This window comes from Wyeomyia smithii, chromosome 3 (assembly GCF_029784165.1).
Source record: "Wyeomyia smithii strain HCP4-BCI-WySm-NY-G18 chromosome 3, ASM2978416v1, whole genome shotgun sequence".
Taxonomy (NCBI): domain Eukaryota; kingdom Metazoa; phylum Arthropoda; class Insecta; order Diptera; family Culicidae; genus Wyeomyia; species Wyeomyia smithii.
Genome location: NC_073696.1, coordinates 251875005 through 251895592, shown reverse-complemented (window position 1 = coordinate 251895592; position 20588 = coordinate 251875005). Strand labels below are relative to the sequence as shown.

The 20588-nt window shown below is 39.8% G+C and overlaps 1 protein-coding gene across 2 annotated transcripts; it reads left to right on the top strand.

Moving 5' to 3' along the window:
- The first annotated feature begins 89 nt into the window (after nt 1-89).
- Nucleotides 90-17720, top strand: LOC129730450 (uncharacterized protein CG7065-like). Of its 2 annotated transcripts, XM_055689788.1 has the most exons (6): nt 97-208; nt 12414-12913; nt 13242-13503; nt 13568-13818; nt 13878-14362; nt 14778-17720. In XM_055689788.1, exons 2-6 carry the CDS (start codon nt 12851-12853, stop codon nt 17584-17586), a joined length of 3870 nt encoding a protein of 1289 aa, XP_055545763.1. In that variant the 5' UTR covers nt 97-208; nt 12414-12850; the 3' UTR covers nt 17587-17720. The 2 variants fall into 2 exon arrangements, with proteins under 2 accessions (XP_055545764.1, XP_055545763.1); XM_055689789.1 differs by lacking the exon at nt 12414-12913 and having other exon boundaries at nt 90-208.
- Nucleotides 17721-20588: the final 2868 nt, after the last annotated feature.

The following is a 20588-nucleotide window of genomic DNA, read 5'->3' as shown; positions in this document are numbered from 1 at the left end:
CTATTTGAATAAGTATCAAAAGTCTTAATTTTGTGACGGCACAGAGAGCGTATCGTTATATGCGAATAGTCTGCAATTTCTCCCTGAGTTCTACCCTGCACTAGAAAAAACTGTCATTCGCTTCATCGTAGCAATATTTTTTCTCAAGTGAATGAAAGTACTGCAGTTTTGCATCGCATGAATTGATAATATTCCAACTGAAAACTAGGTAAGAATATGTACAATTCGACAAGCATTTACCATTGTTTGAAAATTTGATCACCAATTAGCTGTAAGTAATCTATAAAGTGGTAAAACATCGTTGAAAATTTTCATCGATCGCAATTTGTGTAAAGCAACAATGGCGGCGGTTTTTGTTGCTACTATCGTGAAGGCCGGTGCTACGCCCCGCTCTGTGGGGCTCCAGCAACATTTCTTATCACCCGGCGTTTTTTACATTTTTTTCGAAATCGTTTTTCGGCATTTAGCTGGATTGTTCCAATTGCATACTTGTAAATGATATTTTTGGAGTGTAATATAAATAAGAATATCAATTTTTTTTTTAAATCACGTTCAATTTTCAAAGATATTTCGTTTATATTTGAAAAAAAAAATGCGAGTCATAAATAATATCGCGAACTAAGTAAAATATCTATTAGATCAACACATTAACTAATTTTACAAAGTTCTGTGTAATTTATTTGATTCACGCGATTTAATCACTTACCAAATAAAATTAAAAGAACAGTTCTATTACGATTGCGCATAAAAAACAGGAAACTAGCAGTTAACACTTGCTAATACGTTTTTTGCTGTCGCATTTTATTGGAAAAGATTTAAGGTGAAACGGGACGGAGTGGAAGCCGATTTTTTTACGATCAAAATACAGAAGTAAAAAGAACTCTAACCTCAAAATTGTATAGGAAAAGGCCACAATCCCGTTTCACCTTAAGATGAAACTACAAAGCAAGTGCGCAAAGAATAAATAAAGATAAACTCATGCGTGGATATTTTTCGCAGTATACGTTTTTCACTATTTTTGTATGATGCGTATCGTATTTTTAACTTTGCTTTGTTCATATTTGCATATTGCTAAATAAAAAAAAATCGTTCAGTTCCTTTGCCGTCTTGCCGATTCATACTTTTGTGGGTTCGAGTCTCACCTGCTGGACTATATTTTTCGTAAATCTCTAATTGAATATTCTCCCAATTAGTGCGTGTTTCAATCGTTATCTCCACATTTACTGCCTGAAATAGAAATAAAAATTGCTTGACTTGCATTATTGTCATTAAAAATAAGAAACATAAATATTTCGCTAACCATACAAAAAGTTTATTAAAGCCCTATTTAGAGTTCCAAGCGAAGTGAAAATCTCATACAAAATGTTCTTTTTGTTCACGCTCGTGAAAAATGCAACCGGCGAAAATTTCACTTCGCTTGTAAACAAATTCGATCCAGCGAAATCGAAGGTTGTGGATCTCATCTTTTTCACTGGGGTTTACTTTTTTCACGCATGCAAACGGTACTGAAATACTACAAGGTATACAGCCCTAGGGGTTGTACGAAATGGTGACGTAGGACAAATATAAATATTGATTTTAACTCTTGTTTAACATATTTTACTACGTCTGTTATACACCGTGTATCCAACATAGGTATAAGGGCTCCACTTGCTATAGTGTTAAGATCAAGAATGAAGCTGAATTTTCTACACGCAGTCTTTTGTATCGAGTTGAGCGTAGATTTTTGCGTTGAAGGCGTGGCCACGCAGTCTCGAGAAAGAGAAACGAAACAAAACACTTTGTTGAGTCAGAATATGTAGGCGGTGGAATTTATTCCGTCCATGGTATTGTTAACCGTGCTTAAGAAGCAAGACAATAGCGACGGAATTGTATGGGAAAGCTTGACCTTGAAACTTATCACCTACAGTCGAATTCCTTTATAGCGACATCGCAAGGGACTGTCGTTATAGCGAAATGTCGCAATGATACGAAAAATTTTTGTATATGAACAACAGAAGATACCGTTGAGAATGACGTTATAGATTTAGCAATGTCGTTATAAAGAGATTCGACTGTACTATTGTCACAATAAAGATGCCCAGTATAAGTTTTGGTATGCCGTTATAGAGGAAGGTCGTAATAGCGAAATGTCTCAATAAAACGAAAATTTTAGTCGAAAACTAAGGGGCCTTTGAGAATGTCGCTATAGCGAGTTTTGTCGTTATAAAAAATGTCGTTTTAGAGGGATTCAACTGTATTTTCACAATTAAGCAGTAAAGCAACAATGTTAAACATTATATCGAACAATTGTCACACATTTTATCTATGCACCGACACATAGATGACTGAGATGCATTAAGTCGTTCGCTTGCTATATCATTTGAAATCTGATGCAACATTTGCCAGTTTCATTTTTAATTTCACAAAATGTAATCTAGCATAGAAAGACGTAGTCCTACGTCAAAACGCTGCAGGCTGGTGAACTACCTGCGTTTTCCACAAACGGGTTTGCACGACAGATTTCGCAAGCGAAAATTTACGCTCTTTCACTTGTCAAATTTTTCACTTCGCTTGAAACTGTAAAAATTTTTAACCGATTCTTTCTTTTTTTTTTTGTTCACACAACATTTATTTGACCCGGCACAATACAAACTAATGTTTTACGGAGCCAATTGAACCGATTATTTCGTCTATGTCCGTACAAGTTAGAGTGAGCGAAAATGATTATCTCAATTTTCTAACAATTTTAAAGAGAAAGTCGTGTTCTGTGTAATTTATTTGATTCACGCGATTTAATCACTTACCAAATAAAATTAAAAGAACAGTTCTATTACGATTGCGCATAAAAAATAGGAAACTAGCAGTTAACACTTGCTAATACGTTTTTTGCTGTCGCATCTTATTGGAAAAGATTTAAGGTGAAACGGGACGGAGTGGAAGCCGAATTTTTTACGATCAAAATACAGAAGTAAAAAGAACTCTAACCTCAAAATTGTATAGGAAAAGGCCACAATCCCGTTTCACCTTAAGATGAAACTACAAAGCAAGTGCGCAAAGAATAAATAAAGATAAACTCATGCGTGGATATTTTTCGCAGTATACGTTTTTCACTATTTTTGTATGATGCGTATCGTATTTTTGACTTTGCTTTGTTCATATTTGCATATTGCTAAATAAAAAAAAATCGTTCAGTTCCTTTGCCGTCTTGCCGATTCATACTCTTGTGGGTTCGAGTCTCACCTGCTGGACTATATTTTTCGTAAATCTCTAATTGAATATTTTCCCAATTAGTGCGTGTTTCAATCGTTATCTCCACATTTACTGCCTGAAATAGAAATAAAAATTGCTTGACTTGCATTATTGTCATTAAAAATAAGAAACATAAATATTTCGCTAACCATACAAAAAGTTTATTAAAGCCCTATTTAGAGTTCCAAGCGAAGTGAAAATCTCATACAAAATGTTCATTTTTTCACGCTCGTGAAAAATGCAACCGGCGAAAATTTCACTTCGCTTGTAAACAAATTCGATCCAGCGAAATCGAAGGTTGTGGATCTCATCTTTTTCACTGGGGTTTACTTTTTTCACGCATGCAAACGGTACTGAAATACTACAAGGTATACAGCCCTAGGGGTTGTACGAAATGGTGACGTAGGACAAATATAAATATTGATTTTAACTCTTGTTTAACATATTTTACTACGTCTGTTATACACCGTGTATCCAACATAGGTATAAGGGCTCCACTTGCTATAGTGTTAAGATCAAGAATGAAGCTGAATATTCTACACGCAGTCTTTTGTATCGAGTTGAGCGTAGATTTTTGCGTTGAAGGCGTGGCCACGCAGTCTCGAGAAAGAGAAACGAAACAAAACACTTTGTTGAGTCAGAATATGTAGGCGGTGGAATTTATTCCGTCCATGGTATTGTTAACCGTGCTTAAGAAGCAAGACAATAGCGACGGAATTGTATGGGAAAGCTTGACCTTGAAACTTATCACCTACAGTCGAATTCCTTTATAGCGACATCGCAAGGGACGGTCGTTATAGCGAAATGTCGCAATGATACGAAAAATTTTTGTATATGAACAACAGAAGATACCGTTGAGAATGACGTTATAGATTTAGCAATGTCGTTATAAAGAGATTCGACTGTACTATTGTCACAATAAAGATGCCCAGTATAAGTTTTGGTATGCCGTTATAGAGGAAGGTCGTAATAGCGAAATGTCTCAATAAAACGAAAATTTTAGTCGAAAACTAAGGGGCCTTTGAGAATGTCGCTATAGCGAGTTTTGTCGTTATAAAAAATGTCGTTTTAGAGGGATTCAACTGTATTTTCACAATTAAGCAGTAAAGCAACAATGTTAAACATTATATCGAACAATTGTCACACATTTTATCTGCACCGACACATAGATGACTGAGATGCATTAAGTCGTTCGCTTGCTATATCATTTGAAATCTGATGCAACATTTGCCAGTTTCATTTTTAATTTCACAAAATGTAATCTAGCATAGAAAGACGTAGTCCTACGTCAAAACGCTGCAGGCTGGTGAACTACCTGCGTTTTCCACAAACGGGTTTGCACGACAGATTTCGCAAGCGAAAATTTACGCTCTTTCACTTGTCAAATTTTTCACTTCGCTTGAAACTGTAAAAATTTTTAACCGATTCTTTCTTTTTTTTTTTTGTTCACACAACATTTATTTGACCCGGCACAATACAAACTAATGTTTTACGGAGCCAATTGAACCGATTATTTCGTCTATGTCCGTACAAGTTAGAGTGAGCGAAAATGATTATCTCAATTTTCTAACAATTTTAAAGAGAAAGTCGTGTTCTGTGTAATTTATTTGATTCACGCGATTTAATCACTTACCAAATAAAATTAAAAGAACAGTTCTATTACGATTGCGCATAAAAAATAGGAAACTAGCAGTTAACACTTGCTAATACGTTTTTTGCTGTCGCATCTTATTGGAAAAGATTTAAGGTGAAACGGGACGGAGTGGAAGCCGAATTTTTTACGATCAAAATACAGAAGTAAAAAGAACTCTAACCTCAAAATTGTATAGGAAAAGGCCACAATCCCGTTTCACCTTAAGATGAAACTACAAAGCAAGTGCGCAAAGAATAAATAAAGATAAACTCATGCGTGGATATTTTTCGCAGTATACGTTTTTCACTATTTTTGTATGATGCGTATCGTATTTTTGACTTTGCTTTGTTCATATTTGCATATTGCTAAATAAAAAAAAATCGTTCAGTTCCTTTGCCGTCTTGCCGATTCATACTCTTGTGGGTTCGAGTCTCACCTGCTGGACTATATTTTTCGTAAATCTCTAATTGAATATTTTCCCAATTAGTGCGTGTTTCAATCGTTATCTCCACATTTACTGCCTAAAATAGAAATAAAAATTGCTTGACTTGCATTATTGTCATTAAAAATAAGAAACATAAATATTTCGCTAACCATACAAAAAGTTTATTAAAGCCCTATTTAGAGTTCCAAGCGAAGTGAAAATCTCATACAAAATGTTCATTTTTTCACGCTCGTGAAAAATGCAACCGGCGAAAATTTCACTTCGCTTGTAAACAAATTCGATCCAGCGAAATCGAAGGTTGTGGATCTCATCTTTTTCACTGGGGTTTACTTTTTTCACGCATGCAAACGGTACTGAAATACTACAAGGTATACAGCCCTAGGGGTTGTACGAAATGGTGACGTAGGACAAATATAAATATTGATTTTAACTCTTGTTTAACATATTTTACTACGTCTGTTATACACCGTGTATCCAACATAGGTATAAGGGCTCCACTTGCTATAGTGTTAAGATCAAGAATGAAGCTGAATATTCTACACGCAGTCTTTTGTATCGAGTTGAGCGTAGATTTTTGCGTTGAAGGCGTGGCCACGCAGTCTCGAGAAAGAGAAACGAAACAAAACACTTTGTTGAGTCAGAATATGTAGGCGGTGGAATTTATTCCGTCCATGGTATTGTTAACCGTGCTTAAGAAGCAAGACAATAGCGACGGAATTGTATGGGAAAGCTTGACCTTGAAACTTATCACCTACAGTCGAATTCCTTTATAGCGACATCGCAAGGGACGGTCGTTATAGCGAAATGTCGCAATGATACGAAAAATTTTTGTATATGAACAACAGAAGATACCGTTGAGAATGACGTTATAGATTTAGCAATGTCGTTATAAAGAGATTCGACTGTACTATTGTCACAATAAAGATGCCCAGTATAAGTTTTGGTATGCCGTTATAGAGGAAGGTCGTAATAGCGAAATGTCTCAATAAAACGAAAATTTTAGTCGAAAACTAAGGGGCCTTTGAGAATGTCGCTATAGCGAGTTTTGTCGTTATAAAAAATGTCGTTTTAGAGGGATTCAACTGTATTTTCACAATTAAGCAGTAAAGCAACAATGTTAAACATTATATCGAACAATTGTCACACATTTTATCTGCACCGACACATAGATGACTGAGATGCATTAAGTCGTTCGCTTGCTATATCATTTGAAATCTGATGCAACATTTGCCAGTTTCATTTTTAATTTCACAAAATGTAATCTAGCATAGAAAGACGTAGTCCTACGTCAAAACGCTGCAGGCTGGTGAACTACCTGCGTTTTCCACAAACGGGTTTGCACGACAGATTTCGCAAGCGAAAATTTACGCTCTTTCACTTGTCAAATTTTTCACTTCGCTTGAAACTGTAAAAATTTTTAACCGATTCTTTCTTTTTTTTTTTGTTCACACAACATTTATTTGACCCGGCACAATACAAACTAATGTTTTACGGAGCCAATTGAACCGATTATTTCGTCTATGTCCGTACAAGTTAGAGTGAGCGAAAATGATTATCTCAATTTTCTAACAATTTTAAAGAGAAAGTCGTGTGAGAGCGAACAAGCATCGAAGTCTCTTTCAACAATGACAAAGCCAATTTATTTATTTTTTAGTTCTGGCATCATTGTGGAGTATGAGTGCCGATGCGAGGAAAATATCAATAACTATCGATAACGCTGAAAGCTTAACGATTCTATCGATAGCCGGCAAAAATCGATAATTATCGATAGCTTACCTATCCCTAATCTCTCCCTCTGAATATTGCTAGTTAGGCCAGCGTCGTACCTCGGCAGCTGAGTGTTTTTTCCAGAGGGGGTTCACGGCTGTCAAATTTCATATATGTGTGCGTTATCGCAAATCAACTCTGATCCATGATGTTTGTAACTATGAACAATAATGGGGGAAAAATCACTACATAACACATTCATGGAAGTTTTCCGCGGTTTCTCGAGTTTTGATAAAAAACGTTCCAATTCTATAATATTTCACATCAATCACTTTCATGACCAAAAAGAACAAAAACCAAAACAAACGCATGTTGGTTACACGATATTTGACAGATAGATCCCCCTGTTTTTTTTTTAATTTCTAAGGCATAAAAACGGATTTCGGAATTTTTGTTTTTTCATCGGTCAGAAAAATGAAACTTTGGCGGCTTTGAAACACGCAGAGACGTCGCGTGGCTGATTTTGTCACATGTGCACCAAACATTTATTTAGGTTTTTTTTTTCCTTGAATAAAACAAGAAACTCAAACCAAAGTGTTCGAAGCTTCAAATTGCAGGGTTTCGCTAGTAGGCTTGTTTGATTCAAAGGTTATTATATTTCGATAATCGCATATGCCCGGGTGGGAGTAGGGTACCTGTGCAGTGCACATGTTGCACAGGTGGACCCGACGCCACTGGAAACACGATTTGCGGAAGTCCGATTACAAAGGTTATGTTAATCTTGTTGATTTTCAAGACCTTAGCCAGAGACTTCTATCACGTAAGTTCTCGTACGTGCGGGGAAAATAAAGATCGCCTGGAATTAAATCTAGATTGATTATAAAATCAAAACAAATTCTACTTAAACCTAATCTTTTAAAACCCCGGATAAGATAAGTTCTCCTTCTTTTTTCTCTCTAGCTTTTTATTTATTGACTTTGTTTTTGTCACCTATAGTTACCAAGAAATTGAACTTCATCACTACTCTTTTTGTCGCCTACGTGCGGACGTTGTTTCTCCCACGGGAAACAAGGTGTCTAGTATCAGCAGTTTAAGCCGGCGAGAAAATATTCATTTTCAGACTACCCAACAAAAGGCTGCTTTAGATGATTGTCTTCATCTTTTACGTTGTTCTCTCCTATTCTCTTTCTTCAATGTTCTCCCGCACTAATATCTCTACTACAACACAACTCGTAATGAGAGGAAGTGATGTGTGCGCGCTAAACCACTGATCTTCTAATCTCATTTTGTCACAGGCTAGTTATTGATTTAGGTTACTCTCTCTTCAACATTCTCAAAACTCACATTTGTTATCAAAACCTCTTCTATAAGCTATACCTCGATACCGAAAAAAAGTTTTTTTTTGTGTTAAGATCTGGTGTTATTTAAAAAAACGGAAAAAATCTACTTTCTGCGCATTTAACTCACTCAATCTCACTCCACGGAGGTCATTTTTGTCTCCTCACTTGAGGTGAAATCGGGAATAGGTCCCAAAAAGTGAAGTTAGCGTAATAAGCGTTGATTGCTTTGCATCTCGGAAATTCTTTCTCTTCGAATGCTTTCGAAATCATCTCAGCAGTGTGCATCGCCGTTTTCTCCTGTGTATTCTCACTAGAGTGATTCACCACTTTTGTTTCACTCAGTTTTGGTGTAAGCAGCAAGCGTATTAATTTGTCTGCGCATGGTAGAAACACAGCACAAAGTAGAAAGAAGAAATGTGGTGCAAAAAAGCTACACGCGGTAAATAATCACTCTTTTCTTTCCAAATATAAAAAAGGCCCAAGTACAATTGATACGTTACGGCTGCGTTTGCGGTAATTTGACAGTTAGCTCATACGTTTTCCGTCAAATTCACGTCAACATAAACGTATCCATTGTGCTTGGACCTTAACAAACCTACCAACAACAACAACAATATCGTATGCTAGCCTGGAGGGCTAATAGCGGTCTCGATCCACTAGATTAGTTGAGAGAATTCGTTATCGATATTGTTTTTGGCACATTTTGCATGCATGTTGAGTCGAGTAAATTTCCAGCTCGAAAAGGTCCTCGACCTGATCGGGAATCGAACTCTACATCACAACCGTGTGTGGGAGAGCTAGCCGACCGACATCGCTAACCACAGAACCACGGGAACCCCAAACCTGCTCACTTGTCAAGTAAAAAATAAAATAAAAACAAAACTATCTGAGCTAATCGTTGTTATTGAGGATTGCGTGTTGGGGTTTATTGAAAGTTTGGTTTGATTAAATAAGCCTATGTAGTTCATTCGTGCTAAATCAGGAATAACGTTTTCAACAGTTTATTCTGAATCCTTTGGAGCATCTTCTTCGTGGTTGTCCAACAACTTGTCCACATAACATTCCTGGTCTAAATAAATGTTTGTAAAGAGATAAAGTCCGGAATTTCTGTTGATAAAGACAAACATCCTATATACTTATTGCATTTTGGATTTTCTCAATGTGCTTCTTGAAGGTAAAATTCTTATTGTGAATTGGCTTTAAGTATCTAATTGGATCAGACCAATTTAAGGTCACACCGTTAATCTTAACAATGTGGCCATTGGAGGGTTTGAGTTACGAAACTTTTGGGTTGTGTGTGCATTTGGAGAAAACTTTCCTTTTTGCAAGGATTAGAGAACATATGTTTATTAAGCAGACAGTATGAGCAGTAGGGAAAGCGAAAAATAAGCGGACTGTGAATATGATAAAGATTTGCAAAAAAAACCGCTTCCCGACGGGACTTGAACCAGCAATCTCCCTGTCTCCGGCATGGTGTTTTGACCATTTAATCTTCGGGGGACGGTGGTACTGTTCCACAATCTATATCGTATCACATTCCACTGCCGGCTTATTCTATTGCTCATCCCTAACTACACACACTGCTGTGCAAGCGGGAAGCGGTATATTTTCCAAATCTATATCATATTTCCAGTCCGCTTATTTTTCGCTTTCCCTACTGTTCATACTGTCTGCTTAATGAACTTGTGTATTAACGGGTAAAAGCCGTTGTTAAAAATAGAAATGTAGTTTGAAGAACATATATCTAAATTTTTTTCATTCGACTGCATATGATAAAAAAGTTTATTCCTTCTACGAAAATGCACAAAACAAAGTTTTTCCACAAAATCAGCAAGATCAGAAGTAAAAATATTATATAAGATTGGGCCCGAATACTTCCTTGCGGTACACCAGGTAATCTATCAGATAAATCAAATAGTTGACCTGCAGAGTACTTTTAGTCAAGTTACGTTGTACCATTTTGTGATGTAAAGTGGAAACTAAAATTTGATATTTTATATGTTAAACCATCATGCCAAACGCTGTTGAATGGCTTTTCGATGTCTAGAGGAGCGGCACCAGTGGAACAGCCTCCATGTTCCTTTTTTTCTTCTATACACACTAGCTTATTCAGGTCTTACAACCCGCATATCAACTGAATAACAGCTGGTTAAGCAGTCATTAGAATGTTGTGTATTACATTGAATCAGATTTGGTTAAAAGTCAACCTTTTAAATAATTGTGACATCCAGGTAAGTATAATTGTGTGTTCTATTAATTCTACAGCTGTCATCGAACGCATCGAATTTTTAATATTTTGTTATCATTCTGCCTCCTGTTTTATAGCAGATTGAATAGAAAAGAAAATTTTGAAATTCAAATTTCATCATTTGGTTTTTTTTTTAATTTATGAAATGTATATACGACTAATAAACGGGATTACTTGAACTCCTTCTATGACACTCAGGTCAACTATACAGGCCTGTGTACAAGGTGAATGTTTTTTCCGTTCACACTAAGTTTCGCTCATCAACAGTACTTTTCATAGCATTAAATTTGCTGTCGAATACTGCGCTAGACCTTATCCTCTGATCCTGCTGTCAGAGCAGCTAACGTTAGAGGATATTTTTGTTATATACCTTGCATTTTCACGAGACAACATTTGTGATAATCTTGAGTGAATTCAAGTAAGGGAGAAGGTTTTACTTCTCCTTAGTGTCTATTTTCGGATTGATGACAACTTTCTTGCGTAACACATATTTGATCTTTGTTTATAAATACAGGTCAAACTCGATTATCCGGAGCATCAATAAAATTTTCATTCTGGTTTTCCGGATAATCGAACCACAGAAAAAATATTAAAATTTGCTATTAACGAACATAAAATAAATATTTCGAACATATAATATTTTAATATATCAACGAACATAAAATAAATATCAGTGGCGTAGCCAGAAATTATTTCTGAGGCGAAAAGGGGTAAAATCTTCAGAAGCCAGAAAAAAAATTTAACATTGATTATTTTCACTTAATTTGAACATGTCCCAAACATGTCGTAAGTGACATAAATGGTCACAAATATGCCAGAAGGGAGGTAAAGTTTCGGAAAAAAAATTAAAAACGAGCACCAAAAAAATTAAATTTCGGATAATCGAGTTTCCGGATAATCGAATCCGACCTGTAGTATCAAAAGAGCACATATGGTGACGACCATATTTTTATCGACTACCGGGCACTTCATACAATCAGATAGGCCCTAAAATTTCGCAAATCGTTTGATAAATAGCTCCCTGAGACTCAAGCTCAATTTAAATGTAATTAAAAACAAATAGTTGCGCTTGACTAAATCGTACGCTAATTCTAAGTTTATACGAAATAGACTTTATATATAGAATAATTCTCCAAATCTATTCTTTTTAAACTTTCGAATGTACTCTGCAGTAACTTCGTAAGATAATAACTGCAAAAAGGTCAGTCTGACGCGCATCTTTTCTGTCATAAATGGTGATCTGAGTCAACGTAAACGTTTGGGTACCGATTCCTCAATTTTTTTGGTTCGCTTTCATGAAAAAGATTCGCCACCACAATCTTCAAGGAGGCTACTCGTAAACCAGTTGATCACCTTTATGGGCATAAAGGTGGGGTACGTTTGCATAAGTATCCTTGAATTGCAGTCAAAATTTGCATTCAGCACTGGATCGAATAGGTAGTCCTACTTTGTTCATTACTCGGCAATTTCAAAGTTAAACTTCAATTAACATCTCAGTACTAAAACGTGATATCATAAAATTAAGTGTGTTAAAAATATGTAAGGAGGATAAAAGCTTAACCTCAACTTAGAGTGAAAAATACTCCATAATGCGATCAATTCATAATTGACTAAGTGAGTAACTTGTTTCACAGCTCATTTAGGTTCGGCCGATACTTGGGTAAGTATGAGCATGGCGGTGGGAGTAGTTATAAAATTATTAAAAATTTCAAAACCTGCTGTTAAATATTTCCAAACCATTAATAAGTTTGAAATATACATGTTCTAGATTATAACAGTTTACCTTTATTTTACTTCTATTCCCTACAGATTTTTGAAACCTTAAATTTGAATGAATATCCATCCGTTTGATTGATTGATGGTTTGAAGCCTTAGATCTCATACTAAACAATCAAGCGGAATTCCGTTGAGCTCTAAGAGTGTGTCAGTGGTTGTGTCACAGTGCGTTGTCAACCCGGGGGCTGGTGTTTTCTCGCTAACATTTCGCACCCATCCGGAGGGCGGTGAGAGTGTAAATTTGTGTGTTGAGCCAGTCAATGAATGGTTCAGAACCCGACTGCTTTCCGGTTCTGATCCACATCCGCTGCCTATAGTGAAACGATTCCGTTGAAGTGTGATTTGAAGTGACTGAAGAGGTGACGAAGAAAGAGGAGGTGTACTGGAAAACCGGTTTTAGGTTTGTAATAGGATCTCCTAGCAAGCATCCTTAGGAGAGGACTCGACGCCGAAAGCGAACAGGTGGAACTATGGGCGACAGCAGTCCGGTTGAGATTGTCGACGAAGCTGGCGGAAATAGGGCCAAGACGAAGGTAAATATGGATTTGTTAATATACAGTCTTTGAAACGCAACGATCACGTTTCTTTTTTCATATTTTATTCGAAGTAAGTGAGGGACGTTCGTTTTTATAAGAGTACAGTCGCCCCCTGGAGAAACTGGACCGCGGGATTGCTTCAAGAAGTGTGGAAATATTAGTGCTTGTGCAGTGCAGTGCGAGACATTGACAAAAGTGTGTGATTTAAAGTGATGCAGTTTAGTGAAATAGTGGAGTGACTTTCAATTGCGAACCGTTAAAAAATTTCTCGACTTACTCGTACTTTCGAAATTTAATGTCTCCCTTTTCTGTTTTCTCCCGACAGATTGAAATCGACATCGAGAACCATGTTCTCGGTACTACCGTTAGGTTGTCGGACGGAACGGATGGCCGCGTCTTCAGCCGTAATGGACGCAACAAGGAAAATCAGTTCATCTACACGTGCCATCTTTGCGGAGTGGCCGTACTGCCTGGCGAACGGGTCCTGCAGACCCATATTGCGGGACGTAAACATCAAAGCCGGTTGAATTTGCCGGTTATTGATGCGGAACAGTTCCGAAATTCATCCACGCCAAAATCTGCGAAAAGTAAGTTTAGCTCGAAAAAAATTTTACTACATTGAACTAATCTTCCATCTCTCGTCTCTACAAGTTCAAATGCATATTGCTCCCGGAGAGCCGGTACCTCCTGGAATGGAGAATGAGGTGAAACCAGTTGCTGAGCTGCAGACTACGATCGATAAATTCAAGCATGGGCCCATGGTCGGCTTGGAGTACATCATGGAGTTAACAACACCCGGTAAAAAGGAACCCAGCTACCATTGCGTGCTATGCGACAAGAAAGGTGACCCTCGAACTGTTGTAGTTCATATCACGAGCCATATTCACCGGGTGAAGTTTTTGGTATGATTGAACGTAAATTATTATCCAGTTATTCCAAAAATAATTGAATTTTTTTACAGGAGAAACATTATCCAACGGTCGTCAACGAATTGGCTCCGTACCGTAGCCAACGTGGCGCCAATAAGGAAATCATAAATCGTGTCATTCAAACCGTGTGCGAAGCCATCGAAGATCACCACGGTCGGCTGACACCGACTGTTCACGATAGTGCCGACTACACGCGCAACAAGATGAAATATCTGCAAGAGGTCATTTTCGAGAAACACTTCGATGAGCGTACTGGACCCAAGTTTGTCGAAGTGATTGACAAGAAAATGCTGCAGGATCAGATGGCTGCCCTTCAAGCTAAGTCGAATGTACCAACACCGGCAGCAGCAGCAGCAGCAGCAACAACTACTACTACTAGTACTACGACGGAGACGAAACGTGATCCGTCGCCACCGGTGGTTCAGGCCCCGCAGAAAAAAGCGCGCCCAATTCGGGCCGATCGGAAGAGTTTGGATTCCATCTCGAGCAGTGATTCGGTGCAGAGTATTTCGTCAGAGTGAGTATCTTTTGTAATGGTTCCTAGTTTGTCGTCATGTGAATCAAGATTAAAATTTTGAAGCACTGATTTTATATATTTTTTATTTTACTATAATATTAATTATCGTCCATCAAAGCTGTTAAGTCAACTTTTCTGAGATAATGTGAAGTTCATTAAACTTTTTCGGATTTGGAAAGTTGTCTGATTGCCTACTCATTATGAGAGTTAGAGAGGTTAATGGCATTGGAGCGTTCCTTTTCGGATTACAGTCAATTCGATCCGTGAGGTTCCTGCTCCCAGTGTGACCGATCTTCTGTAGAGTGATTCTAGTTGCTTCCACTATATAATGATATAAAAATAAAACTCATTTTGAATGAAATAATGTTTAGAGTGTCAACTAACAATCAACCGTTTCCTCTCGTTCTCCTTTCAGAGATTCCACCAAACTCACCGAGCAACCCCCCGCCGGACGTTATGGCGACTCCAGCCAAGCGTCGCGATCTCGCCCTCCTGCTGCTGCTCCCGTGCCACGATCCTTTAATCGCGGTCGAAGCCCGCTACCGTTTCGTCGTGGAGCTCCACCACACAGGCGTAGCCCCGTACCGCGTAGCCGCTACGATCGCCGTAGCCGTAGTCCGCCCCCACGGCGTCGATCCCGCAGTCCTCCGCCACGTCGACGTTCGCGTAGCCCAGTCAGGCGTCGCAGTCCAATACGATCCGATCGTTCGCCATTGCGGTTCAATGATCGGAGGTCACCCTCACCCGGGTCGAAGAAGTGCAAGGCACTTCCCACACCAAAACAGCTATCGCTACAAGCTTCCGAAATCGCCCATGAACGGTATAAGTGGGAGAAGTATCGCTGCTCGCTGGAGATTGCCATCGCGCTGATCGACAAATCGTTTAAAGAGCATGAAAAAAATCCAGAGAAACACCCTCAATATCCCGAAGAATGGAAAATGTTCTGGAATCGACGGTATAAGGAGTTGCAGAATGAGAAAAAAGATCCTTCCAAGCATGATTTCAAACCCGAGTGGATCGTGTTTTGGACAAAGCGAATGAAGGAACTTCGCGATGAGGAGATTGAGCAGAAGAAAGTGGAGATTAAAAAGAAGCTCAATCTTCCAGATGAGGGAGCTGAAAAAACTGCGGAACTCAAAGAACAGTATGCGCTAAAGGTTAATAAAAAGAAGCGTGCGCTGGGTTCACCAATTGAATCGAGTGATGATGAAAAAATGAGCGTCAAATCCAGAGAATCGGTTAAGGTAAGAAGCACTCGTACCAAACAGTCGAAGAGTCCTTTGAGTGATGACGACTTTGAAGAGAGGTCTCGTCACAGCAGCAGCAGAGCATATAGTCGAGAGCAGGAACGTGATCGCGATCGTAATCGCGAACGTGATTGGGAAATGGAACGAGGTCGTTCACGCCCGTTACCAATGCATGTACAACACGATCAGGATTACGACGAGTGGGCAAAGAGTTATTACGGCCCGAATAAAAAAGTATTCGTTCGGAAGGAGTTTGATAATGACAGTTCTGGTCCTCTCAATTTTGTCGCTGTTTGCCGTTTGTTGACTGCGTTAGAGGAATACCTTGGGCCAAGTCTAGGGCCGAAAATTATTGATTTGCTTTCTAAGGCGCTTGCTTTGGAAAAGGTCAAAGCCAATTCCGCAGACGATCTTTTACTAAATGAGGATAACTGTATGTTTTTGGAAACGGTGAAGGAGAAATTGAAGGGACATCTAATGGGAAATTTGGTTGAAAATCAGAAAATCGCAGCGGTCAAAAAGGCAATCAAAAATATTGCTAGTTTGGTTCATGAAGCGTCCAAAAAGGAAAAGGTTGAACCAGTTGTTGAAAAGCCTATCGTTCTGCCAACTGCTGTCCCACCAACCACCGAAGGTGGTGTGGATAAGGCGGCTATTGCTCAAAAATTGGCTGCAGCTTTAGTTGCACAGGGCAAAACTGACTTCACTAGCGAGGAACTGGAGCAACTGATTAACGTGTATGTTGCCATGGCAGAAGCTTCAAAGGAGAAGGAAAAAGTCGTTACAACCAGCAGCTTTTTGACTGATATTGCGCCTACCAAACTTTCAGCAGTTGCAAGAAAGCCCGAAACCTCTTCCCAGCGGGAAGAGCCATCGTATTCAAAAGATACTACGGAAAACACCGAAGGAACCGCTCTCGAAGGTCTGACCGATTCCGACTTGCAAACACTGCTGCAAAACTTTAAGGATCTTTCCAACGAAGAACAATTACATTTGATTTCTCATCTCAAAAAGCTCGAGCGTACCGATCCGCTTAGGGTCGAAAAACTGCGAAGATATGTTAATCTGGATGACAAACCGTCGACAAGTAACCGTCAGCTGAGAGATCAGTATTCGGATGAGGAAGACGATCGAAATTTCGACGATGATGAGGCAAACTTCGGTGATGGACAAAACTTTGAGGACGACGTACCGGACTTTACCGGTACAAACGCACTCAATTCTGACTCTCAAATGAAATCGCTGGCCACCGGTGCTTTCGGAGAGAAGAACACCGATTTGTATAGCCAGAAAAAATTGATTGACTCGGATGAGGAAGACTATTCTTACGATGATGTGGTCCGAGCTGCTTCGAAAAATGTTAATGTGGCAGCTCCCAAAAATAGTTGCAATCCTACTAAAGGAATAACTCTTCGAAAGGATCTTGGCGGAGACAATTTCGACGGATCCTCTAATTTCTCCCGAGCCAGCAACGAGCGTAGCTCGCAGTTGGATACTCAACACATTATCGCCAACCTAATGGGCTCCCTGCCCAAACCTGGCAACGCTCAAAATTCCTCCAGCTACAATAATCCAATCGCTACGATCGGTCAGAGTAATGATTCGCGACAAAATCTTAACTACTACGACAACACCTCACAGCACTCCAATTCCAGCTTTGGTGGTTCTTACGCCAACAATCCTCAAATGGCATCGAACGGCTCTTTCCCCGCTCAAACCAGCAATCAGTTCGCTTCGATGCAATCCACAAACTCAAATCCCAACAGTGCGCCATACTACTACCAGCAGCAACAACAACAGCAGCAGCAAATGAGAGCGCAACAACAAATGCATCCCACCCAGCAGAAGACTTCGATGGGTTTCGGTGGCCAGTTCGGGGGTCCGTCTCAGCAGGGGGCGTATATGTGGCCCCAGAACTCCGGAGCAAGTCAACAAGGGCATCAGCAGGGCGGATATTACGAGAATAACTATTATTAGGCCGTTAGAACTGTAAGCTATTGGGAGTAACCAGAATACTGAGCTGAGGTACATTTTTAAGTGAAACAAAACGCTAAGTGATTCCACAAAACACACTATATCTGAACGAATATAATTATGTGTTGCAAACTGTGTGCAGCTGGTTTTGCTTATTTTTTCGAAATTTAGATTTATCTCACTAATTTTTTATTGAGAATGTAGAATATGTTGAAGAGTTTTGAATACAGTTTAGCTTACTCTTGGTATTTTTGTAAGCATCCCAAAAAGGAAACTAATGCATCATAAATGGCACGAACAGGTAAGCTATGAATGATCTAGTCAGTGATCTATTTTTATTTCTTACGGTTTCTGTAACAATTTAAAGATTTCGTAGACAGTAGGTGACTGGCCTGAGGACTCCTATCTTCGTAATGGGACTGCCTTCTTGGGTGCAGCTTTCGGGAATGAAAGCGTTTCCTATTGAGCCACTTGCCTCTGCAGACTCTGTGCTCTAGCGACATTTTCTGAAGATCTTGTAATTAATCCCTACGCATTCCTCCTCGCCATGTCTTCGCTTCCATTGCTTGTTCGGGAGTGTTTATCCGCACCTCGCCTTTATATTTGGAAGCATTTTCGCAACCCGCGGACCCTTACGATCCCATGCAGCCAAGACCCTGCATCATTATTATTTCAGTCTGCCAAGACCATGCATGCCTACGTGCATCTCATGCATCAACAGGAATAACATCGTTTCAGACTTCGAACGACAGCCTAATGAAACATGTTTCCTTTCAATTTATTTCAATAAAGGAAGATGAAGCAAGTACAGTTTCACAGTTTTTTAACTTACGAGAAAACTTAAATATTGAAGAAACCTGCACTTACTTGCTTTCCTGATTAAACATTCCTCCGGATTTAACCTGCGTCACAATGTTACGCCAACGCACTCGATCCATGGTAACTTGCCTCCAGTTTCTTGAACGTCCTACATTTACACGATCTTGCTCCACTTGGTCCAACCATCTAACTCGTTGCGCGCCTCTACGTCTTCTACCGGCCGGAATCGAACACCATTTTTGCGGGATTGTTGTCCGGCATTCTTATAACAGGGTCTGCCCATTGTATCCTTCCAGCTTTAGCGACTTTCTAGATACTAGGCTAGCCGCAGAGTTGCACCAGCTCGTGGTTCATTCTTCGCCTTCATACGCCATCCTCACATACTCCGCTGAAGATGGTCCTAAGCAAACGAAAACTGTTAGCGCTTGCAAGTCCTCCTCGAATCTTGCATATGGTGCTATTGGTACGGAGGCGAAGTTTGCTAGGCCTCAACGTCTTCGTATTAGGCACGACTCCCAGCTACAATAGTTATCTGACGTTATGATCCGAGGTACACAAATTCGTCAACCTCAAACTCATCTCCGTCGATCACTGCGGTACTACCTATGCGAGCTCCATCGCGCTCAGTTCCCCCTGCTAACAGATACTTGGTCTTTGACGTATCCAATCCAACCTTTCCTGCTTCACGTTTCAGCTTGAGCATCCTCCCGACTAGGTCCACGTCGCCAGCGAAGCAGATGGAAGCAGGAAAGAGCATCGCCCTGTCGAAGTGTTTCGCGTATTTTATACAAGTTTTATACCGCACCCGAAATCTTCACACAGTACACCACCCATCGTGGCCCTAATCAGTCTTATTTGTTTCGCAAGGAAGCCGTTTCCGATCGTAACTTTCCATAGCTCCACACGGTCGATAGTATCGTAAGCGTTCTTAAAATTGATTAATAGATGGTGTATGGGGACTTGGTATTCGCAACACTTTCGGAGGATCTGCCGCAGCGTAAAGATTTTATCCGTTGTCGATCGCCCATCCACAAAACCTCCATAAAGCTAACTTCCCACAAACCTTTATGCTAGCGGCGAGAGACGGCGAAAGATGATCTGGGAGAGTATTTGAAAGGCTGCGTTGAGAAGCGTGATCGTTCGGTAGCTTTCATATTCCAAATTGTCGCCCTTCTTGTATATTAGGCGTATTACTCCCTCTCCTCCGGTAGTTGTTCTGTATCCCAGATCCTGACTATCAGCTGATGCAGACAGGAAGCCAGCTTATCCGGACCCAGTTTCATAAGCTCCACTGCGACGCCATCTGTTCCAACTGATTTGTTGTTTTTGCCTCCCTCATCCGCTGTGCTAACGAAGTCGTTCCTACTACTGTCTTGGTCCTCTTCCTCTGTGTCATTCAGATGTTCGTTGTAGTGCTGCTTCCACCTGTCGATCACCTCACGTTCATCCGTCATGATTCCTCCATGTTTACACGTTTCAGTTCGCGGCACAAAGCCTGCGCGGGGTGCGTTTATTTTCTTGTATAATCTACGTGTTGCTTGAGAACGATACAGCTGTTCCATTTCCTCACACTCCAGCTCCTCCAAGCGGCACTTCCTATCCCGGAAAAGATGACTTTGCTGTCTTTGTTTCTGTTCGTATCGACTCACGTTATGACGGGTTCTTTGCTGCAACATCAATGCCTGCGCTGCGTTCTTTTCGTCTAGATACGCTTGACACACCTTGTCGAACCAGCCGTTACCTCGATTCCTCTCGACGAATCTATGGGACACGAACGAGACAACCAATCGTCGAATCAGCCATAATCATATTTTGGCATCAATCATAACTCAACAGTCCTTCTACAGCAATGTATAAACACGACTAGAGCGCATGATGTGTTATAACGAGCCTTTGGCATCCCTATACCGAGTAACAGTGAATGACAATCAACTCATGTCCTGGGCTCAAATTAATTTGTGCCCGCTGTCAGCAGTAAGATAAAGATGTATGAAAAGAAGCGGTGATATGCTATCTCGTTTTTACATATGTTGAGCTGTTAGCCCTTGAAACATGGCGTGATGCCAAAGGGGTGTGTTATAAAAAGTTAACACACGCACCAACGCATTCGCATTATTCGACACGAACGAGACATCTTGTCTTCTCGCATCGTCCTCTTTCGTTTACAGACAGTCCCAGAGGCAAGA